Below are 25,315 nucleotides of genomic sequence, written 5' to 3'. Positions count from 1 at the left end.
TCAGTTGTGAACTTTAAGCCATTTCTTCCACCAATTGCTCATTCTTCCTTTTGGGATCCCAAAAGTGTTGGACACAGCCTCCAGTGGTGTATGTGATTCTTTAATGTTCTGGATCTTTCCACTGTTCTGTGAGTACCAGTTTGTACTCAATGCAACAGAAGAATTTCATCAGATAATGGTCTTTGAATTGTAGACATTCATACAGCCATTACTACTGCTACTGAGACCTTCGCTTACCTTGCATACATAGTCTTCATCAAGTATCAGGGGGTAGCCATGTTAGTCTATATCCACAAAAACAACAAGGAGTCCGGTGGCACCTTAAAGACTAACAGATTTATTTGAGCATAAGCTTTCGTGGGTAAAAACCTCACTTCTTCAGATGCATGGAGTGAAAGTTACAGATGCAGAGATAAATATACTGACACATGAAGATGGACACAAATGGACACAAGTCGGACATCAGGAATGGTAACACACAAAAGGCAGTGGGAGAACACTTCAATCTTCCTGGACATTCCATAACAGATTTGAAAATAGCTATACTTGAACAAAAAAAGTTCAGAAACATACTTCAAAGAGAAACAGCAGAACTAAAATTCATTTGCAAATTTAACAAATTTAGCTCCATCCTCTTTGGAAGCCCCCTTCAGGTAGTTGAAAGCAGCTATCAAATCCTCCCTCATTCTTCTCTTCTGCAGACTAAATAACCCCAGTTCCCTCAGTGTCTCCTCAGAAATCATGTGCCCTATCCCCCTAATCATTTTTGTTGCCCTGTGCTGGACACTCTCCAATTTGTCCACATCCCTTCTGTAGTGGGGGGGCCCACCATGTAGATGAGCCCTGAATGTACAATTTAGCCAAATGATGGGAGGGTAGTGCAAGGATTTGAAGGGTGCCAACACCAAGTAGAGTACAACAAGGATGGGGGGAAGATCTACATAGACTAACAGGATTAAATTAATCAAGGGAATCTTTAGGCTACATATCAGGGGCCTACAAATGATGGGGTGAGATTATCAAAAGAACTTAAGTCACTTAGAAGCACAAGTTCCGTTAAGTCAGGTAGGCTCTTGTATCTTCTGAATATTAAAGTAATCTCCCAAGGAAAGTAGTAGGTGAAATAGCCAGGCTTTTTGTGCTATCCAAGGGCTGCTCTCTGTTGCAAACAAGTGCTGCTGGAGAGAAAATAACAGCTTTTTCTTTCCATTCCCGCCTCTGGCCACCAGAGGTCAGAGCTCAAGCTGCTGCTAAGCTGCATCTCTTCTTTTCTTGTGTCCTCTTCCTCCCCCTTGCCAGTTTCCAGAGGCCTGCTGACTGCCACCGGCAGAGTTCACAGAGGAACACGTGCGAGAAGAGGAAGTGGAGAGCAGGTACTAGGCTAGAAGAGAAAGTGAAGATCTCATGGTTGGGAAGGAGGAAGCACCAGCTGGGAGAAGAGAAAGGGGGCTTCCAGTGAGGGTGGGAGAAGGCACCCGTTGAAGAAAATGAGGAAGGGCGCACACACTCAAGACAGGAGAGTGGAGGGGGCACCATTGGAAGGGTTGGAAGTGTGGAGGGAGGAAAAAGAGAAGGGGTCTATTCCCCATGACTATGCCCGAGGAAGGAGCAGGCCTGCTGGATGCTACCAGTCAGATCAGGTGTTAGTTAGCAAGGTGTCAGCCCTTTCCAATTTTATCCCACCACAAGGACGCCCCTGATGTAGGTAATCGTGCCCTACTGAGGGGAGGCACTGCTGTGAGGGGAAGGGGCTTCCACAGCTTTGGAGATGCTTCCAGATGTTAGGATGCTGCTCCATTGCTGCTTTTATATTAATTGTTTCTGTAATGATGAAGGAGGTGGATGCTGCTAGTTTTCATTCATTCTTGTAACATCTGGCTTTGATGAGCCATCACATATTGACACAGTGCCTCCAATGGGGCACTGCATGTAGAATTTAGTGGATTTTGCTCTGGTAGGAGAGCTGATCTTGAAGAATAGCTTGAAAATCATCATTTTTGAGGACCTGATAATTTAGATATTGATATGATTTGTTAAAATCTCAAAGTCACCAGACTGTACATGCAACCCTCTGAATTGCTTGGGACCTATTAAGGGGTCCTAGACTCCTAGGTTATTTAAAAACTTGTTCTTAAATATAAAAAAATGTTCATATACAGGTAACAGAGTGAGGTGAACTAATGAAGAGTGTCCAGCTCTGAGGTCTGTGATTACATAAATTGGAAAGAGTCCAGCGGAGGGCAACAAAAATGATTAGGGGGCTGGAGCACATGACTTATGAGCAGAGGCTGAGGGAACTGGGATTATTTACTCTGCAGAAGAGAAGAATGAGGGGGGATTTGATAGCTGCTTTCAACTACCTGAAAGGGAGTTCCAAAGAGGATGGCTCTAGACTGTTCTCAGTGGTAGCAGATGACAGAACAAGGAGTAATGGTCTCAAGTTGCAGTGGGGAAGGTTTAGGTTGGATATTAGGAAAAGCTTTTTCCCCAGGAGGGTGGCGAAGCACTGAAATGTGTTACCTAGGGAGGTGGTGGAATCTCCTTCCTTTGAGGTTTTTAAGGTCAGGCTTGACAAAGCCCTGGCTGGGATGATTTAGTTGGGGATTGGTCCTGCTTTGAACAGGGGGTTGGACTAGATGACCTCCTGAGGTCCCTTCCAACCCTGATATTCTATGATTCCATACATGTGAAATATATATATAGGACTGTGATATTTCTATTCATAGCTCATGTTAATAAGATTTACATAGTGTTTTCTTGCTGTACTGTGAGAGTTGCAGTAGCTCTAGTTAGTTCCATGCTGTGCATAATTTGTGAAGATTTAAAAGGCAGCTGCTACTCATCAGCTTTCTCAGCCCACACATATCTACCAACTTAATGTTGTTAAGAGCTGATGTAAAGAGGAGCCAGAGAAAGCCATTTGCAGTGCACAACACGTTTTATTGGTCCTACAAAACCCGAGAACTATGCTATATATTTGTGAGTGCCATGTACTGGTACTTTATCTATTAACTAAAAATTTTTTACAGATATACAGCTGTAGAGCATCCCCACAACAGATATCACTGGCAAAATGGCTCTTTCATTTTTCTAGCTAATGACTTGCAACAAGTCGTTATAATGCAACCTAGCATAAACTTACATACTTTTCTAGTCCCGTCATGACACATGGATGACAAAATTGTAAAGAATTTTAATGCAAACAATCTGTGACCCATTCTTCCTGTGCTCTGTGCAGGAATAGAAAGCATCTGGCATAACTGCGCTTGTGAATCAGTCACCTCTAACAGCACTAAGTGCTATGCATTTTACTGAAACCCCATTTTTCTGAAGGTTTATATATCTGTTAGGCATTCTGAAAAATTACGGTTATACTGTACATTTGACGTCCTCAAATTCCACTGAACTTTGCAGCAGTGCCGTAAATTATGTTGACTATGAGCAGTATGCCAGCCTTCAAAGGGTTAATTCCTTCCGTTCAAAGCTACCTTAAATATCAGAGAATCAGTCAGAATTCTTCTTTGCTGGATTAAATTTTCAGGATTCCACAGACCTCTGTATTCCTACAACAAACACAGATTGGCTTGTATTTACAATAATGACAAAAAAGCTTCTCATCATTTCAAGCTAAGTTGGTATTGCTTACTGAATTTTAATTCAGAAACAAAATCATCCACTCTTTGGTAGTGGAATTGTTACTTTCTGAGAGGAGAGGTCTTCCAGACATACCTGGCCAGAACCTTAACTGCTGTAATTCACTATAGCTCCATTGTCTTCAACAGAATTTTGCTGATTTAGGTGGTATAAATGGCCACTTTGTAACCTGGCCTGATGGTGTTCGAGACTCATTGCTTTGTCCCATCTTTAATGATGCTTGCTATTTTCAAAAAAAAACCAAAAAAACCTCAGCTCTCATGCTCTAGGTGCTTGTGCCAGGAAGAAAGGTTTTCTTTAATTAGTTAATGCAAGTTAATGCAATTGGCTAGGTGCATTATAAATTGGTAGAATTTGTCTGAAATCAACAAGATGAAATTAAATAAAGACAAGAGCATAGTACCATACATAGGAAGGAAAAGTCAAATGCACAATTACAAAATGGGGAATAACTAGCTAGGAAGTGGTACTGCTGAAAAAGGATCTGGGGATTACAGTGGAGCATAAATTGAATATGAGCCAACAATGTCATGCAATTGCAAAAAAGGCTAATACTGTATCATTCTGGGGTATGTTAATAGGAGTGTCAAATGTCAGACATGGGAGGTAGTTGTCCCGTTCTACTCTATATTGTGAGGCCTGGGGTACTGTATCCAGTTCTGTGTTCCACATTTGAAAAAAGATGTGGACAAACTGGAAAGAGTCCACAGGAGAGCAACAAAAATGAGAAAAGGTTTAGAAAATCTGACCAACGAGGAAAGGTTAAAAAAAATTGGAATGTTTAGTCGTGAAAGACTGAGGGGGGACCTGACAACAGTCTTCAAATATGTTAAGGGATGTTATAAACAGGGCAGTGGTCAGTTCTTCTCCATGTCCACTGAAGGTAAGAATAGAAGTAATCTGCTTAATCTGTAGCAACTGTAAAAACTTTCCAACTCTAAGGATAGTTGAGTACTGGAATGGGGTTACCAAGACATGTTGTAGAATCCCAGTGATTGAAGTTTTTAAGAACTAGTTATGATCTAGATATACTTGGTCCTCTCTCATGCTGGGGGGATGGTCTAAATAGGGTGACCAGACAGCAAATGTGAAAAATTGGGACAGGGGGTGGGGGATAATAGGAGCCTATATAAGAAAAAGACCCAAAAATCAGGACTGTCGCTATAAAATCGGGACATCTGGTCACCCTAGGTCTAAATGACTTCTTGAAGTCCCTTCTTGCCCTACATTTCTCTGATTATGGATTCTTGCCTTCCTCCAAAGCATTTGTTTTGGCTGTATGGTACTTGATGCTCCAGTGAAAGGATTTGCCATACTAGGTCAGATCTTCGTCTAACTGTCCACTGTATGTGATCACATCCTACTTGTCTAATCTCTCTATCTTGGTTTTATACTGTACCCATCTTCAGGGTATCTAAGCACCTCAGTGTGGTAGGGGCCTGTACCATTCTGAGCCATTCCATCTAGAGTAGATGTCAAATCCTGGAAACCAGAAAGTGCTCCAACACCCTCAGCAGACTGTGAGTTCTTAAAATCGATAGCTTCCTTTCAATGGAGTTTAAACTGCCTTTTGTTGTTATGTTGTCCATGACACAGTAACATGTACATGGTACAGTAATGCTTACAGAACGCTTATGGGGCTGATCTGTGAGAATTCAGTAACGTAATTGGTTATCTTTCTGAGTTGAAGAGATAAGAGAATGCTTGATACTCTCTTTCATGGAGAAAATTTATTGTTAAGGTTGACCTGAAAGCAATTAGGGGTTCATTTAATTGAATCAGTGAATTCACCTATATAGTCTGTTATAATATTATATAGAGCTAATTTAGGTTCAATTTAATATACCTTTTATCTATCCAATAAGTGGATGGTTAATTTTAAATGAAATAAAATAGTAATCCAGCACTTCATAGCTGGAAATATCATTCTGTGGCAAACCAAACTTTCCTCGCTATTTGTATGGCTGTCATATTTCCAGAATAACTAAACTACTACTTTTCTACATCCGAGTTTTCGCCTATTTAAATATAAACCATCATGCTCTAATCAAGCAGCTGGATTATTCTTTAGCACAGTTAAAACAAAGCTTGAATGCCCTCTTGTTTTCTTTTTGTAGGAGATAGCATTCGTGAAGTTAAATGAATACATGTTATAAGACATTTCAGTAAACTTCTGGTCATGCTGCAAGACCTACTTTCCATGATAAAAATGTTTCCACCATAACCAGAATGATTATTTACAACAATCACTTCTTCCTCTCCTCTCTAAGGCTTGGTCTACACTGTGGGGGAGATCGATCTAAGTTACACAACTTGAAGTCGACGTACTTAGATCTACTTACTGCGGTAAGTCAACAGCTGACGCTCTCCCGTCGACTCCACCTGCGCCTCTTGCCCTGGTGGAGTACCGGAGTCGACGGGAGAACACTCGGCGGTCGATTTATCGCATCTAGATTAGATGCGATAAATCGACCCCCACTGGATCGATTGCTGCCTGTTGATCCAGCGGGTAATGTAGACAAGCCCTTACTCCTAAAAAACTACCCCAAGCAGAGTTTCCTATTCCCAAAGAAAGAAGTACGAAAGACTCCATCAAGTCCACTAAGGATCTTGGTTTGCCAATATATTTGACCTTAGAACTACTCAGATAATATAATATTGGGCACCAATACAAAACCCTAAAATAGGTAAGTGGTATGCATCCTATTGTGCATTCATTTGTTATACATCTCTATGTCCTAGGTACTTCAAGAGTTCTATTGTATTTCATTATTACTGGAACATAATTGGTGGATACCACCCTGACCCTCTTTAGCAGATTGTACTCAGGGGGAGTGCATCTTGATTTGCTATGCAGAAGATCAGAGCAGGTATTGCGTTTCATGGTAATATTCCTATGCTTTTTGTGTATAGAAAATAGTCATAGTGGCTAATAAGCCAAAAGGATAGTCTTGTGACTAAGGCACAAGTCTTGGAGCTGGGTTCTATTCCTGGCTGTGCTACAGAGCCCTATCTGATGTTGGGCAAGTCAGAAGGAGCCAAACCTTAAAGAGGGACAACAGATTTTGGGTTCCAACTTGAAACAGCTTACATCTGATTTTTTTCAAAGGTGTTTGAGCACCTGCCATATATTTTTTTCAGTGGGAGCTGTATGATTTTTATAGTGGCTCAGGTTGGGCACTCAAAAACTGAGGCACTCAAATGAGTGGCCATTTATGAAAATGTTAGCCTTAATTTCTGTGCCTCCGTTTCCCCATCTGTAGAATGGGATAAATACATATTGCTCTGTGGCATTGAGGCTTAGTTCATAAATATTTATAAAGCGTTTGAGGATTCTTGAATGGAGAGTTCCATACATGTGGGAAGTATTACTATCAAAAGGATATGACTTAGCCTCACAGAGACCTGTACAAGTCTGCAGAAGCCAGATGTGTGTTGTTTTTCTGTGGTTTCTTCCATTGACATTACAAACACCCATGAAGTTTAAATACTGCAAATAAATGTAAAAATTAAGGGAGTTAAAGTGTGGTAAGTTATTTAGTTACTGCAGGCAGGTGACATATACTAATGTCAGTGCATCTGCTTTCACCTGGTGTTCTAAAAAATGTGCACTGACAGTAACCTGAATCCAACAATTATTGCTATTATTTCACTTATATTGCTGTAGGTCTAGGAGTCTCAGTCAGGGACCAGAATCCCATTGTGTTAGGCACTGTACAAACAGAGCACAAAATAGACAGTCCCTGCCCCAGAGAGCTTACCATCTAAATAGCTTGGCTGCAGCCACTGTTTTGATGGTACTGTCTGTTTGTGCCTTTGTGATCCCCAGACACAATTTCTTTATCCTATACTGTGTGTTGTTCTTAGTCTTATGGTGGACAGTTAGGACAGTGAATTCCAACTCAGGGCTTGTCTATATGGTGCCTGAGTCTGCCCCAGCTGGGTTGTGAATTCTAATGCACATCAGCATCTGGCACAGTAACTGTCTCCTGTGGACCCTGCTGGCGCACTTTAAAAATTCCCTAGTGTGCGTCATGTAGTACTGTTTGAAAAGGAGCTACATTAATGCTCACTGAGGGGAACTTTTAGTGCACTCCAGCAAGGTCCACATAGGCCAGTTGGTGCAGACTAAGGTCTAGGCTGGTCTAGACAAGCCTTTGCTCTCACAAGTTAGGGTTGCCAGGTGTCCAGTTTTCAATAGAAAAGGGATCCTGGCAGCTCCAGTCAGCACCACTGACCGAGCTGTTAAAAGTCCAGTTGGCAGCACACTGGGGCTAAGGCAGGCTCTCTGTCTGCCCTGGCTCCGCGCTGCTCCCGGAAGCAGCTGGCATATCCAGCCTCTAGGCACAGGGGCGATCAGGGAAGCTCCGCGTGCTGCCCCAGCACCATTGGCCAGGAACCGGGAGCTACGGGGGGTGGCATCTGCAGGCGCAGGCAGTGCGCACCCTCCAGTGCCACCTAGGCATGCCTCTGCCTGGGAGCCTGCCTTAAGCCCCACTGTGCTGCTGGCCGGGAGCCACCTGAGGTAAGTGCTGCCCAGCCAGAGCCCACACCCTGAACCCCCTGCCCCAGGTCAGAACCCCCTCCTGCACCCAAACTCCCTCCTGTAGCCTGCACGCCCACACACACTCCAACCCCCTTCCATGCCCTGAGCCCCTTCCTACACCCCAAACCCCTCATCCCCAGCCCCACCCCAAAGCCCCCAGCCGGAGCCTGCACCCCTGCTGCATCTCAGCCCCCTGCCCCAGCCCTGAGCCCACTCCCACACTTCAAACCGCTTGGAAGCCCGGAGCACCCTCCTGTACCCCAAACTGTTCATCCCCAGCCCCATCCCATAGCCCGCACCCCCAGCCAGAGCCTCACCCCCTGCTCCACCCCAACCCCCTGCCTCAGCCCAGAGCGCCCTCCCACACCCTGAACCCTTCATTTCTGGCCCCACCCCGGAGCCTTCCCCCCGCTCCCCCACCCCACTTTTCACTGGCAGGGAGTGAGTGAGGTTTGGGAAGAGCGATTGACGGAGGGAGGGGGGCCAGAGTGAGTGGGGGGGTGGGGCCTCCTGTCAGGGGGCAGGACAAGGGTGTTCAGTTTTGTGCAATTACAAAGTTGGCTACCCTAAGTTTATGGCCTAATTTCCTTTTAGAAAAGCATGTTCGTTGCTCATTGCAGTGGAATGTATAGAAACAGTTAACCTCACGCTCAGAGGGTATATCTTATCTTTTATTTTAATGAGTTGAATCATTCTGAAATCTTTCCAAATGACTGCATTACAGTGGCTTTTCTATCTGAATTGTTAATCCTCCAAAAGGAATTCTGACATTTGAATTGCAGCAGATGATCTGCTAACATGGCAAAACCAAGATGGACTCAGGGCTTTTTTATTTTTATTTTTTACCCATTCTGGTTGCTTAGAGGCTTCCTCGTCTCTCATTGAAAGGTCTCTACAATAAAGAGTGCAAAACTTATTTCAAAAATACTTGGGCTAAAGGTGTTTTCTCTCATTGTAATGCCCAGACAAATTAAGCACACTCATCCCTCATTCACCTAGATGGGAAGAGCCTCTGAATTTACAGCAGAACCCTAGGTCACTATAGAAACAGTGCCATTTTCACTCTTGTCATGTTTCTATGACAGCTGCACACAAGTATTATTGTAAAAACCAAAGAAATTACTGAGGGTTAAATTCCACTATTTTGCTGATATTTTTTGTTTTTTTTTAAAAAACCTCACTAATTTTTGCTCATTTTAATTACAGGAGAGACACTCTATGCAAAAATTACTAAGTGTAATGAAGTCCACAAGGCTCTCCATCTATGGGATTTTAAATTGTTTTTCATTTTGATTCCTTAATCTAGGGAGCTAGCAGTGTAGATTTCTGGTGAATGGGTCAGTGTGATTGGTTTGTGTACTGTAATGGATTCATGCATTTTGCTACAGTCTGGGCCACCTGCTGTGCAATTGTGGTCTCAATCCCAGATCTGCAGTTTTCCAGGTGAAAAAGTTCTTGCTTTCAGGGATATGAAGGGAAACATGACAGGAAAATAAATAAATAGCCTTAGCCAGATGAAGCAAAAAATGCCTTTAGGATGTGATTTTTCAGCAGCTCCCTAAGTGACTTAGGCACAAAAGTCCCACTGAATTCCCATGGACTTTTATACCTAAATCACGTAGGGGCTTCTGAAAATTCCACTCTTAATACATAAGATAGGCCCAAACTCCCACTGGTTTCACAGGGTATAGACTGGAGGATCGGGCACACAGGGATATGTAGGTCCTGACTGTCAAACTTAACTCACACTGATTAGTACTTGTACCTCTTTCCATAAGCAGTCCCCTTGAAATAACTGTGATTTCTTGTGTAGTACGGTGCTTCCCAATGTAAGGGCTGCAGAATCAGGCCCTAAAGTGATAAAATTAGTCACATTAATTGGTATGACTTTGTACTAGTTTAACACCTGAAGGGTTTTTTTTAAAAGGAATACAGTTGCATTGTGCATTTCTTTTCTTTTTTAAAAATAATGCAAATCTCTTTTGTTCTGGGGAAGAAATGGATCTAGTCATGGCAGTGATAACATAGTTCATTTTATAATGGTTACACTCTTAAAGGAATGTATTTATATAACAGACTCTAATAGAGATGGGAGACAAAGTACAATAGCCTAACATCAGAGAACATCAGGACAGAGAGCCCCATGGGACATGCAAAGGAAAAACTTATGCATAGTTATAGGACAAAAAGGCTCGTTTGATCCCTCTTCTTATAATGTGGATGTGATGTGAGACGATTACAAATTTATGAGATATCTTGCACCATTGTGTTATTTGTGGATTTTTTTTTTAACAAAAATGCAGGTCTTTGGCAAAGTGTTTTATTATTTTTAAGTGCTCACTGGAGCCAATATCTGTCACTGAGTCTGCTAATGCAGCACAAATGTATTTGCTTCATCATCTTAGTAGCTTTTTAGCAGCATCATTTCATTTAAGATTTTAAGTGAGATTATGTTTTTGGTGTTACTGGATTAAGTTCTCCAGGAGCCATATAAATATGAACAAGATGCATTTCTTAAACTGTTCATCACATAATGGTTACAGAATTTAAGTAGAGGAGTGGTTGCAATATAACTTGATTCCTTTTCCTACAGAAACAAGGATTTCCAGTAATAAATTACATGTATTCTGTAAGCTGTTCTATTTCAAGAAATATTGTATTATAGTGAGGGACACTTTAATATTCAGGGAAGGTATGAATCTTGTTTATTTGAAAGAGTGATAGGGCTTACAGGTAATAAATTTAAATTCACTAACATTGTCTTCGGGATAACTTCTAAGTGCTACATACAAAATACGTATTTTTTATTTAAAACAAAATTACTGGAAAACATAATGCTGGTACTGCAAATGGTTTGTAGTGTCTTGCATTTGCATTTTTCTTATGGGAGGGCTGGCTGGAAGAGCCAGGTCACTAATACAATTATTGTAATTGGCTCAATCTAGTCCTTAACCTGCTTCTAAGCATATGTCCATTTTGTCACAGATGACAGTCACTGTACAGTGACAGCTCATTAAAAGTAGCTGTATTGCCAATAAAGGCTAGATTTGAATTGGCAGAGAAAGAAGGGACCTTTCAGATGGGTTGGAAAAGATAAAATGGGAAGGATAAGGCCAATCAGTTCATGTACCAATGGATATAAGACTCTAATGCGAATGTGCTATCATATCTCTGTGCTCACCCCTCTTGGCTTATAAATTCTTCAGGACAAGTATTCTGTCTGCCTTTGTGTTTGCATCCCAATACTGTTGGGCCTTTAAGGGCTACACCAATATAAATATATAATGCTTGTTGTTGTTATTTATCATTCCAAATCAAAGAGACACAAGTATAAACTGGATCTGTGCAAAATGCAGTTGGTTCACAAGGCTGTTCAGTTTTGATCCATATTCTCCCTTCAGTCATTCCAACCCCATTCCATCTGCACTCAGAATCTCAAACTGAAACTGCCACATTCTCCCTAGGTATAACACTGAAACGAAGAGAAACTGTAAATCACACTCGTTTTGATGCAACATCATTATGAATATTAGAGGTAGCATTAATATTTATTATTTGTATTACAGTAGCACCTACAGGGTCCAGTCAGGGATCAGAGCCTTGTTGTGCTGTTCTAAAATTGAAGTGAGTAGCAAAGCTCAGACCCAGATGTTTCATGTGGTTTGGGTTTTGTTGCAAATGTTTCACACAGCTGGGAGAACTGAATATGATCCCTATTTGGGGGGTTGGGGGGGGAATTGTTTTATTTTCTTTTTCTTGCCTGCTTTATATATATATTGTCTTATGCTATCTCTAACTGACTCCTTTATTGGACATGTTAACACTGTTCTTTAATTGTCTGAAATGGTTGCTGATGAGCAACCTGAGGTGTTTCCTTTTCTCCATCCCTACAAATAAAATCCTACGCCACTGAAGTCAATAAGAGTTTTGCCACTGACCTCACTGAGGCCAGAATTTCAATCCTAGTCACTGGTGACCCAGGCAATGAGACCCCAGAAAAAATAAATTGACTCTGAAAGGCGCATATGACCACTCTCGCAATGGCTCCAGATTAAACCATTTTAATGCAGCACAAACATCATTCTGTCATGTTTCATTTTTATTTCTCTGCATGATCAAGAAGAAAATTAAGTTGAATTCTTCCCTGCAATGAAAATGGAGTGTTTGGAGTTGTAGTAATGGCTTGTAATGTTAATCTACTCTCTAATGCAGACAACTGATACAGAATACCAATATTGTTACTACAGCCCTTATGTACTGTGAAGAGTCGCTCTTACCTAAAAAGCAGGTTCTGGCAGAAATGAAGGGCATGTGCTAAATGTTTTGTAGGTATTGTTTTAGGGTTTTTTACCAAATCTTTTGGAAGTAGGACGGTCAAGAGGACCTAATGGAGTTTTACAATCTGTGCACAAATTCATCTTAACATCTTGTATATTAATCCACAGCAGCAGGATGTAATATGTCTGACTTCCAAAATGCCTTTAGTGGATGTAAACTCTGGGGCAAGGGTGAGTGTGTGAGAACATATAGCTTTCTTTGAGTCTTTAACAACAGTGTGGAGAATTTGCTGTCTCCTGGCAGATGCATTCATGCAGCTTTTTCAAAATTCCTAATGACAGGGAGGAACTAGAGAGGATATTTCCCACCTTAGACCAAGGGAGCTCTTGATCTTTCTAAAAAGCAAATGGGAAGAGAAGCACAGAAAGCACTGACAATTAATGGTAAATATAAATGTGTAACAATGCTGTCTGTGGGGGGCTGTCAAAGGAGGAGCTGAAGAGAGACAGGCCAGAATGAATGAAAGGAAACAGTCACAGCAGCAGTTTCACATGAGTGAAAAGAGAAACTGACTGGAAGAGTCCTCAGAGCTATTCCTTTGTTTTCATTTTTTATTTGGAGAAGAGTTTTTTGCACCTTGTGTTGATCCCTCCCACTCGTCTTTCTCATTTTAACGTTAGAGCAGTTGTGTCGCCAAGTGACGTCAAAGCCTGAAGATTCCCACTTTAATCAGTACTGCAGGGTAGAGAAACCTAGCAAGGTCTGAAATGTGGGGGCTTTCCTGAGAATGGGTATTTAAAACCACGCCTGTTGAGCTGCATTGTTTCCAACCTGGTCAGTTGCGCTGACGAGTCTATTCTCTCTCTGTCTTAGAAACTGGGAAGATCGATCAAGATATCTATCAATACAACACACCAGGATTCACTGGCTGCCTGTCTAGAGTGCAGTTCAACCAGATTGCCCCACTCAAGGCAGCCCTGAGACCTACCAACACCTCCTCTCACGTCCACGTTCAAGGGGAGCTAGTGGAATCCAACTGCGGAGCATCTCCACTGACCATCCCACCAATGTCTGCTGCCACTGACCCCTGGCATTTAGATTCAGGTAAAGGGTGGACTGACTGCAAGGAAAAGCAGTTGAGCATTTAAAACTAAATGGAAAAATCTATACTGGATGAATTTTACAAAGGTAGAACAATGACTATAATGAGGGATGCAAAATCAGAACAAAAAAGGAAGGGATTTATCATTGGCTTTAAATTCATGAGTAAGGTGTGAAGAAATATTAATGGATGTGCCCTGTGGTAGGCAGGAGTACATATTTGCATGTCTGTCTTTCTCTCTAGCATCCTTACATTATCAGTTCAGGTGAGAAAGAACGCATCCTTCATTGCATCCAGCATATACATTCTCTACAATACACATTTCATATGTATATTTGTGCTGTTTGTTTGGTTTTTTGCATTTTAATCACGTTAGACAATGAAGCTTCGTTGGTCTGCTTCATGCTCGTTTTGCTTTCTGATTCTTATATACCAGCAAAGTGAGTCTTTGGCCTCATAACACTGCAGATGGATGTTAAATTTGAATGGCATTATAGCAGTCCTTAAAACATTTCTATTCATGTTCTGTTCTGCGTAAATCTTGTAGTGTTTAGATCATGAGCCTAAAACTAGCTGTTGTGGTCCCACTTTCCATGGAGTACTGGTTATATTACGTGCAAGTATTGACAAATATGTTGTTCACAGCACTGGTTTTGTGCTGATAAATGAATACATTCTATTGTGCAGCCCCATCCAAAAAGTATCTAATTTTAAGAGCAAATGTTTCTAAACTGCAAATTTGTTTTCTACCCTTGCAGTGTCTGCTTTCCCTAGGCCATTTTTAATGAGAAATCCCATTAGCCAGCACCACATTCATCTCAGGCTGAAAATGCTGGGAAACCAAAACAATTTGCTGATCCTAGCAGGTCCATCCTGCTCTCTGACTGGCTGTTACCAGCAGCCTTGGAAAGTACACAGTGCGCCTGATTTTAGAATAAGTGGTTTATCTTTCAGCTTCCCAGGCTTCAGATAAAATATTAAACAAATTTGTTTATTCCATTCCCTTCAGACTTATGCAAACCAAACCTATATTGACGTCTGCCCAGTGCTGCAAACTTAATTCTGATTTCACTTACACCAGTGTAAATCACGAGTTATGCTGTTCAAGTTATTGGAGTTACACTGAGGTCAAGCCAGTGTAGGTGAGATCAGAATCAGGTCCCGAGTGTTTTTATACCTAATTATCTCTCTTGATCGATTGGTTTGTGGCTTTATCCATCTGTCAGTCTGAGTGTCAGGCCATAGTAAGTATACCAACTTCAAAGAACCATAGGCTCACGTCATGGCTCCTTGCAGGAAAAGTCTGTGGGGACTGGGAAATTCTACGGATCTCTTTGCTGAGTTTACTTTGAATTTTTCTTCTGTCAAGGAAGGGGGGTTGTATGAGGCTATATTAACTTCTGAACAGATTTCCCCAGGGATGAGAAAGGAGGGAGGATGTCCCACCCTTCACCCTCTGTGACCGGGGTCCCAATGGGGGCCAGCTGAGGTTATCCAATTAGGGTGAACTGCAAAGAATGGGGCAGACACTCCCCAAAGCTGGTGGATAATTCAATATTTAGATTTACCAAGCTAGTAATAAACAGCTTATCTATTATACCTTACTGGTTATTCAGAAGGCCAAACAACACTGTAGCGGGGTGGACACCCGCTCGGACGCAGAGGGATTTAAGATAGCCCTGGGAAAGGGCTGGGGCAGGGGAAGAGCTGGGCTGATTGGCAGAGCAGCCGCAGCTGCGGGCCATGCCCCAAACAGACCCAGCGGGCCTTATAAAAGCCAGGGAAGCCAGGAGCAGAAGAACACTCTCTCTCTAGCTCTGAGAGGGAGGAACCTGGCTGTAGAGACTGGAATAGAGGACCTAGTTTGGAGCAGGGCTGGGGAAAGGCCAAGGGCGCTAGGGAGCTCTGGCCTAGGAAAGCCCTAGTCTGCAGGCCTGGGAAGGCCTATTAGGAATGGGGGTTGCAGGAGCAGCCATGGGTAGGCAGAGGCAGCAGGTCCAAACCCAGCCTTGCCTGTGATGAATGGCTCGTACTGCAATCTGCCCTAGGGAGCAGGGGCTAGCTGGTGACTGGTAGGAGCCTACCACTGAGGCAAGGTAGGAATAGTGAGTGGGGGGTTCCCCTGAGAGGGGGAGACCCAGAACTGTGGGGTACCGCCAGGGACAGCACCCAGTGAAAGGGGCACTGGGGTCCTGGGAGGGACACAGGAGCCAGCAGCAAGGCGAGATACTTGCCTGAAGAGGGCATTCCAGAGGCTGGAATGCTAATTCCCTGACACGACCAGCAGGAGGCGCCGCCAGTGAGTCATTGCCCGGTTACAAACACCATTCCCTTGAAGTAACCCAGCCTCAGACCTCCATCCAGGTATCCAAGTCAAATATGATGAAGATTTCTGAGAATCTTATTTCATCATATAAAAGAAAAGGTTCTACCAATCCCAAAGGATCAGACACATTACCCCCCAAGTTATTGAATATTCCAGATCTTACCCAAATACACGCATACAGCCAATTCTTATTAACTAAACTAAACTTTTTTAAAAAAGAAAAGGGAGAGTATGGTTAAAAGATCAATATACATACAGACATGAGATCAGTTCCTGAGGTTCAGATTCATAGCAGAGATGGTGAGCTTTGTAGTTGCAAAGAGTTTTTAGAATTTAGTTCATAGGTTATAGTCCAATATCATATCCAGGGTGTAGCAGCTTAATTGGGATCTCATCTTGCGACTGAAACTTCCCCTGATGAAGCTTAAGCAGATCTGAGATAAAAAAGGATCAGGTTCCAAGGATCTTTAATACAATTTCAGGTCTCCTTTGACAAGTCTGAGCCCCTCGGGGAATAATAGGCCCTTATTTCCTAAGCATCATTGTTAATTATTCAGACAGATTAACATAAGGCAGTCTATCACCAGTACTTAGCTATACAAATTAACATACGACAATCGCCTGTTCCTCCACCATTCACCAATGATTTGCTATACATTTCTAAGAGAGATGAATACAAAGATATCCGTGTTCACACTTCATTTAAATGCTAGGCTGTTCTTTTGATCTTTGAATTATCAGAATACAGCATAGACAGGGACCATCGATTACATTGTTGACTACTACCCAGACATATGTAAATACACAAAAACACAAACATTATCTCCCCACCTGTCTTTAAGAGTTGAATTTGAGACACTTATTTTGCAGGATGTTTTAACCCTTTCTGGCCATGCGTCACACCCTCCAACATTGTGGATCCCCAATCCAGCCAGTGGGGTGTTGGCAGCTTCATGGTACAGATATAACCATATAGAGAGAACTATCATATGACACATGCCCTCCATACAGCCAACTTTTTGTAACATTTCAGCCCATCTCCTTCCCCTTGTACCATGTAAGAGGGGAGCATAACGCTATTATTTTTATTAATTGTTCCTCATAAGATCTCTTAGCCTGTTGCTCATCTTCTCTGAAATCATCCAATAAATTGGTGCCTGAAGATTATGCCTCATGCCCCTATTTCAGTCTAGTGTACTTACAAAATCACCTTCCTATGCTTTTTAAATAAAAGGGCCCTGCCCCACTTTAACTTATTGAAAATAAACTAGTGCAGTTGGACTACTATAACTAAAGAAATTTTTTCCTACAAAGAAGTTCACTACACATGGAGTTTTGTCATAGCTGAAGAAGGACAAACCTGGCAAGAGTCCCTCATTGTCCACTCAGAAGTAATGGCAGGGCTTTTCTTAACACATTCAGTTGGAAGCTGGCATGAAAGGGGGCCCAGCCTCATTCGCAGTGTGGAGCAGCAACATCAAGATTGGGAGCCAGGGATTTCTCCTCATTTCTCTTCCACTACTCAGTGAGAGTAGAGGGGGTGGTTAAAATCACTCTACACCTCTCTGGTAAATAACTGCTACATACAAAGGGGAGAAACAAAGTGAAGCCCTAACAATTCCACAGTGAGTAGAATGTAGTGTCACAGTGACAGGAATGAAAGGTCGTTGAGTGATGCCTGACATATACTTCACTCCACCGTGGTGCAGGACAGGTACCCTCTCTCTTGGATCCCCTTCATACAGGGGAACTAGTGTAGTTTCACTGTCAAAGACATGAAGTGAGGTGAGGGAGGTGGGTGCAGTGATACCCCCATCCCTCCATCAATGTTAATTAAGAACAACTTCGTCCTTGTACAGGATCTCTGCTGGTCTAAAGAAGTTGACTGTTTCACTCCAAGAAAAGATAGTCATAGAGTTTAAGGCCAGAAGGGAACATCAGATCATCTAGTCTGAATTCCTGTATATCACAAGCCACAAACACCACCACCACAAACACCACCCAGCACCCACACACTAAGCTCAGAGGTGGATTAGGGGTTTGTAGGGGCCCCGGGCCAGAGCAAGTGGGGGCCCCTTCCCACCCCTTCCACCTGCAGTCCTCCCTGACCCCCCACCCAGCACTCCTGACTGAGGTGCTCCAATGCCCGAGGCTCCGGCAGTGGCATGGAAATGATTAAGTGAGAAATACCCAGATAGTCCTTGTAAGGGACCCGCACCCACAGACTGTAGAGAAAGGTGAAAAACCCCCAAGGTCACTGCCAATCTGACCGTACTGTAGACAATATGACTTTGGACTCACACACGTGATATTAATGAATGGTACATGAACAACACATTTGTTTCTAATGCCACTTACTTTAGCAAGTTGGTAGTTTGCACACTGGAGATTTTTAGTGTGCGAGAATTCCCAAACCATCCAAAATTTGCATACCAAAAGCTTTTCTAGTGTGAAGTGTGTGGGGAAAGTACATGAAAAATTAGAGGTGAAATGAAATAAGACCACCCTTTGGTTCCAGAACTGGAAGATGTACTTCAATTCTTAGTGTAAATTTCCTTAGGCACTAAATTGGATAGGAGGGCAATGACAATGGCCCTTTGAAAGTCGCAGATTTAACTCCTGCTGTGCTAAAGGGAAAGGCAGCTGGAATATAGTCAGCTCCCACCCTCTCACACTGAAATGGCTGCAAAGAACATGTCTTGTGAAGTAACTGAACAGTAACCGCCTCTGTGGTTGCTAGGTAGCCTTCAGATACATCTATTCAGATGTATTATGATTTCCACCCACACAGTTTAGTTGCACTTTAGATCCAGCAATGTCAAAAGCTTGGTGCAGGATGACTGAAGCCAAAACCTTCTAACCTGGGTCCCCAAACTTAGACTCATAAATCCATACATAGGTTCCTAAATCAGTGGCATAAAATTACCAGAGGTGCTGAGCACAGATCCCATTGAAATTAAGCTACTGTACATCTGTATTGTTGCTAGACCTTGGGTAAGGTCTCATGTAAAAGAATAGATCACACTGGTTAGTTAACTGTGCTAAAACAGATGTTGCTCCAAAAATAATTCAAGATGGATGGATATTGCAGGAAGTAGCTCCCTTTCTGACTCTGTGTCCTGCCAGTGCTACAGGAATCATGCTAATCATTACCTACCAGCAGAGATCCCCTGGAGGGACAAGAAGAACACTATGATGGGTGCTATCACTGGTGTCATTGCAGGGATATGTGTGTGCATGTTGTATTCCTGGGGGAATTCTGCGCCACTGCATGCACACAGAATTCATGTCCACTGCAGATTTCTTTGCTTCCCTGCAGAAAAATGACTTTGTAACAGGAAAGCAAAGGGAAGCCGCATGAGCGGTCACATGCCCCACCCCAGCAGCACAGGCATATCATTTCGGGCACCCAGAGCAGCTGGCGGAGAGTAAATCACTGTGGAGGGATGGGGCTGAGGATACTCCAGAAGGTGCCAGGTCAGACCCATCTCCCATTTGCCCAACCCCTGTGCATCCAGACCCCTCGCCTCATACCCAGATGCCCACCGCTAAGCCTCTCCACACTTGGATCCTGCTGGGCTGAGTCTGCCTGTCCACATCTAGTGTACCTGGCACGGAGGAGCTGAACCCCACGGTGTTTCTGGGACAGGCCCAGCCCTTGTTCTGTGTCAGGGTTGGGTGAAGCCTCACCACCAAGTCCATGTCCCCAGGGATTGCTACAGGGTGATCTCCCACCTCCGTGCAGCCAGTGGCCTCTGCTCCCCACTGCAATACTGGAGCCTCCACATTTATTTATTGACAAATAAAATTTGCAGAATTTTTAATTTTCTGGCACGGAATTCCCTGAGGAGTAATGTTCAGGAGGGGAGTGAGCAGCAGGGGTTCACCAGTCAAATAACATGAGACCACCTGATAGTGCTAGCAATATAATCCCAGAGCTACCGTGAAAAACAAGTGCTGCTTATTAGCTTAAGACAATGTTTTCAAACTTGGATGCCCACAGTTAGGTCTCAATCCATTTCTAAGCAGGCAGGTGTCCATACCACAACTATTACTGATTATCTCTCATTTTTGCAGCCATAGTGACAAAACTAGAATGTGCCCTGGAGACTAAATCACCCTCTTGCGCCTAGAAGTGATTCCTGTGAGTCAGGTTTGCAACATATTGGTGGGGAGGCATGCTCTGCCATTGCCTGTGCTAAACACAGGACTTCAGTCTCTTGCACTTGTACTTGGCACTGAATTCACATACATTTAAAATTAATACAATTTCCATTTCCTTCTGGATCCATTGCCAGAGTTAAAATGCTGCTTCACCCCCCTTTCTGGCACTTTGCCATACTATTGAATAACTTTATCTTAAAGCATTATCTTGTTTAGCTTGCTGAGTATTTTTATAATGCATAGTCTTTCGCTGTTGCCATGGTGACTCTTTCTGGTGATGGTGTAGTGGTGAAATTCAACAAGTCATTCTCCACTATAGTCTGACTTTTGAGTGCTGACTTATGAATGAATCCTAGAATATCAGGGTTGGAAGGGACCTCAGGAGGTCATCTAGTCCAACCCCCTGCTCAAAGCAGGGCCAATCCCCAATTTTTGCCCCAGATCTCTAAATGGCCCCCTCAAGGATCGAACTCACAACCCTGGGTTTAGCAGGCCAATGCTCAAACCACTGAGCTATTCCGCACCCCACTTTAAAACAAATATTAAGGAAAGAATAATTAAAGACATAAAGATAAATGGAACATGGGTTTACCAAAGGTAGATCGTGCCAGACTGGCTGATACCTGTCTTTGATAAGAGAGTTGATTTCTTAGACAAGGGGAATGCAATAGAGCTAATCTATGTGGACGTCAGTAAAGCATTTGACACAATACCATGTGGAAAATTACATGTGGTTTGTGGCAGGTTGCCACCCCCCCTTTGGGGTGCCATCTGATATACTGGGGTCCCACTGAGCCTGCCCTTTCCACTAGTCTGCGCTCCCTCACCCTGTCCTGCTATGCCAGGCCCTCAAGCCTTCTCCAGCACACACACACAGGTAGGGACACGCCCAGCTGGAAAAAAATACACAGACACTGAGATCAGCTCTGTGTGGGAGGACTCAGCTCGGGAATTGCCCCGCATGCAAATATACACGTCCTTTGGGATGCAATCCCAAAATTATATTGTCTTGCACTGCATAGAGATCTATACAACATAAGATCATGAAATCCGCCCCCTCCCTCAATGTGAGGAGGTTATACACAGCTCCCCCGTCCTGTTGTTTTATGCAGGTTACAGAGTTTCTTGAAGGTAAACTGCACAACTTGCAGCTTAAATCTCCAGATATGCCTTTCACAGGCTAGACCTTTCTCACTTAGGTTCAGACCCTCCCCGCCCCAGCTTAGCTCCGTTGTTCCTTCAGGTGTTTTCATCAGTCTTCCTTCTTGGGCAGGGAGGCATTGGAGAAGAATCAAGATTAACTAATTCCCCAGCCTTAAAATGAGATTTGCATATGGCAGGAATCCTTTGTTTTCCAGTTTGACCCCCACCCCGTCTTAATGGAAAAACACGAGAAGTCGAAGATGGTGTCCAGTACCAGGTGACATGATCAGCTTACGCTGCAGCATCCCAGGAAACTTCTCAGGAAGGAGGGAGATTAGCATCTTCAAAGACTTCCCCCTAATGGCCCATCCAGGCTGTTTGCATACTGTCTGGTGGGCATTCCCCAGGTGAAAACACAGTTGTAATTGTTACATAGTTAATATACCTAATTTCAGATATAGAAATGATACATGCATACACATTGGATAATCATATTCAGTAAATCATAACCTTTCCATTGATCTCACATGACCCACCCATCTTGCATAAAATACATCTTACTTATGCCATATTCATATCATAAGCATATTTCTATGAAGAATATGGGACTGTAGTGTGCCAGCTGCCCCACTCCTGGAAAACAAGAGTTAAAAGCAGCCCTGGAGAGGGCTTCAGCTGTGAAAGGCTAGGCTGATTGGGGAAGCAGCCACAGTTGTGGCCAGCTCAATCAGTAGCCACTGAGGCAGGGTGGGTTTAAAGGGTTAGGGGTTCCCCTGGGAGGGGAGACCCAGAGTATGGGGGTACTGCTGGGGCAGAACCCTGAGGTAAAGGGGACCGGGGTCCAGGAGGGACACGGGGCCCAAGGCAGACAAAACACTGGCCTGCAGAGGGTGCGCTGGGCTGGAAAGAGTTAATTCCTGAGATGACCAGCAGGAGGTGCCACTCCGATGAGTCATCGCTTCACTACAGGGACATAATGTAACATGGTTAACTCATCGTGTTACATTAATCCTTTCACTAGGGATGATGTGACTAATATATCAGCATTGTGGCTGTTTTGAACAAAGACTTCTATCTCCTTCCCGAGCAGCATTAGAGGTTGTCAGTGAGTAAGGCTAATTGGGCTTCTAAGGTTCTTTTCTGTGACCATTAGCCCCTCCACATGTTAGCAGACAGAGCAATTATCTTGTGACAGGAACTCTCAGAAATGCTGTTTAAGGATGCACCAGTTCAAAAAGCAGCTGAAGTACTGAATAGCTGCTGCTTTTGGTATATTATATTCTCTTTGTCCCTGTACATTTGGATCATGAAAGCAGAGGACCCCAATCATTATTAGCTGCAAATAGTATTTCTGATTTCAAACTATCTTGGCCTGTGGATGCAATATATGGAGCATCTCCCAATTGCAGCTCTCTTGGAGAATAGCACACTCAATGGTTGATCCTCGTTTGTAATGGTGCTTCCAACAGCACAAGAGCCAGCTCGTTAACAGATGATATAAGAAGCTGTTCTCATCATCTTCTTCAGAGGAAAGCAGCAGATGATTCTTTCCTACAAATCCCTATCTGTGGTGACAGATGAGTTGGAAGAGAAGAATCAGTCATCTTTATTCATGATGGGCCCCTCCATTTCCAAACTTGACCTCTGAAGACACCAAAAGTGCAGATCCAGAAAGGGTTTAGAGGACAAAAGGCCAAGCATGCCACTGTACTAAGCATCTGTACTGAGAATGAGGCCACTCACACATTTTTAAAGGCACCTATTACATGGTTTCTGGGCACTGAACAGTTTTGTTTGTTTTTTTTTAAATTAACATGCTTGCTGATCATTACTGACAATGCAGTACTCATTGACATTAAGCTATAAGCTAGACCAGGGGTAGGCAACCTATGGCACGCATGCTAAAGGCGGCACGCAAGCTGATTTTCAGCGGCACTCACACTGCCCGACTCCTGGCCACCGGTCCGGGGGGCGCTGCATTTTAATTTAATTTTAAATGAAGCTTCTTACACATTTTAAAAACCTTATTTACTTTACATACAACAATAGTTTAGTTATATATTATAGACATATAGAAAGAGACCTTCTAAAAACGTTAAAATGTATTACTGGCACATGAAACCTTAAATTAGAGTGAATAAATGAAGACTCAACCCACCGCTTCCGAAAGGTTGCCGACCCCTGAGCTAGACTCATTATTGCCCACTCATGCAAAGGTTTGAAAAAGCCCCTACATCATGTCCTTAAGGCCAACAGAGTCAGCCTCTGGCAGGTCACTTGAGAAGTGAGTTGCAGAGCCAAGGGATCTGAGGAGAATGACCAACTTTCAGCTCCCAGATTTCCATACCTACAGAGTATCTCCAAAAATGTCCAAGCTTGATTTCTGGTGCATTTGCTAACAGGGAAGAGGTGATTTTTCTTGGGTAGCCAGGACACAACGAAGCAAAACTTCATAGCTCAGCAGCTCATCATCAACGCTGCAAATTAATATTAGTAGGTAATAGGTCGTAAGATGTAACAGTTTATATTTTTCTCATCCCTAAGGAGCAGGGAGACAAACGAAGGAAAGTGTCTGTCTAAGATTTGGCAACATCAGTGCTTGCTCCTTAAATGCTTAATTACGGTGCTAGAATTTGCTGTAATCTCTACTGATGGAGAGTTAAATATGGACCCTTCACTCTTGCCTGGTTCTCTTTCACAATTGTGCATGTTTTTCTTCTCCTAAAAGATATACTCACAGTCTGTAGTTTCAGAGTAACAGCCGTGTTAGTCTGTATTCGCAAAAAGAAAAGGAGTACTTGTGGCACCTTAGAGACTAACCAATTTATTTGAGCATGAGCTTTCGTGAGCTACAGCTCACTTCATCGGATGCATACTGTGGAAACTGCAGAAGACATTATATACACAGAGACCATGAAACAATACCTCCTCCCACCCCACTCTCCTGCTGGTAATAGCTTATCTAAAGTGATCATCAAGTTGGGCCATTTCCAGCACAAATCCAGGTTTTCTCACCCTCCGCCCCCCCACACACAAACTCACTCTCCTGCTGGTAATAGCCCATCCAAAGTGACCACTCTCTTCACAATGTGTATGATAATCAAGGTGGGCCATTTCCTGCACAAATTCAGGTTCTCTCACCCCCTCACCCCCCCTCCAAAAACCACACACACAAACTCACTCTCCTGCTGGTAATAGCCTATCCAAAGTGACCACTCTCCTTACAACGTGCATGAAAATCAAGGTGGGCCATTTCCAGCACAAATACAGGTTTTCTCACCCCCCTGCCCCCTTTTCCAAAAAACACACACACACACAAACTCACTCTCCTGCTGGTAGTTTCTGACAGTTCATCAGATGTACCAGCCAGTTGATGTTTAGCTACCATCCAAACCTATACATTGTTTTGGTACTTGCTAAGAGACCCACGTGTTCGTAGCTATTTCGTACAGCACTGAGTAGAATGTTAATCATGCAGCCTAGGAATAAGAAAATTAGTAGATCAGTTTACAAAGAGAGCCATTGTCACCTCTGCTAAGACTGTATTTATTTTACAAGTATTATCAATAACTAGGAATCCTGTTAAGGGAAATTATTAAATAGTGGAGAGGGAGGCATTTTGATATCCAAATTCTTGGCTCCACTGCCTCGCTTTTCCTTTGGCTCTCTCTCCAGAGGCTGAAGACAATTTAGTGAACTAGCATAAACACTCTGAAGCTGAAGGCCAAGGTTGGTGCCTTTACAGTTTCAAGTTTAAATTTATATTTTGACTCTGAATATTGAAGCTCTCTTCTTTGCCCCTACATCATACCACATCCTCCATACAAAAGTTTGGGTTTTTGTTTTGTCTCTTTTTTTTTTTTTTTTTAGAAAATTAATGCACACATCACATGTATGGGGCCAGGGGCTGATCCTGTTCCCATTAAAATTAGCCACAAAATCCTCATTGACCTCAGCAGGGGCAGGATTGCGCCCATCATTTTTGATAATTACAAATATAGGAGCTACAAATTATAGGCACATTAATGTACAAATTGGGAATATAGCAGCTGCTATTTTTCAGGCTTCTCAGTTTACAAATACATTAGTTTAAAAGCCATTC

The 25,315-nt window shown here is 43.0% G+C and overlaps 1 protein-coding gene across 1 annotated transcript in view; it reads left to right on the top strand.

Moving 5' to 3' along the window:
• CNTNAP2 (contactin associated protein 2) overlaps window positions 1-25,315 on the top strand; it is a 1,647,636-nt gene that overhangs the window by 1,605,652 nt on the left and 16,669 nt on the right. The window contains exon 22 of the mRNA XM_037889980.2: window positions 13,352-13,582. Within this exon, the coding sequence (XP_037745908.1) occupies window positions 13,352-13,582 (231 nt within the window). The remainder of the gene's footprint in view (window positions 1-13,351; window positions 13,583-25,315) is intronic.

Source organism: Chelonia mydas, chromosome 2, assembly GCF_015237465.2.
Source record: "Chelonia mydas isolate rCheMyd1 chromosome 2, rCheMyd1.pri.v2, whole genome shotgun sequence".
Lineage (NCBI taxonomy): Eukaryota > Metazoa > Chordata > Testudines > Cheloniidae > Chelonia > Chelonia mydas.
The sequence above is the reverse complement of the archived record's forward strand: the minus strand, read 5'-3'. Positions and strand labels throughout refer to the sequence as shown.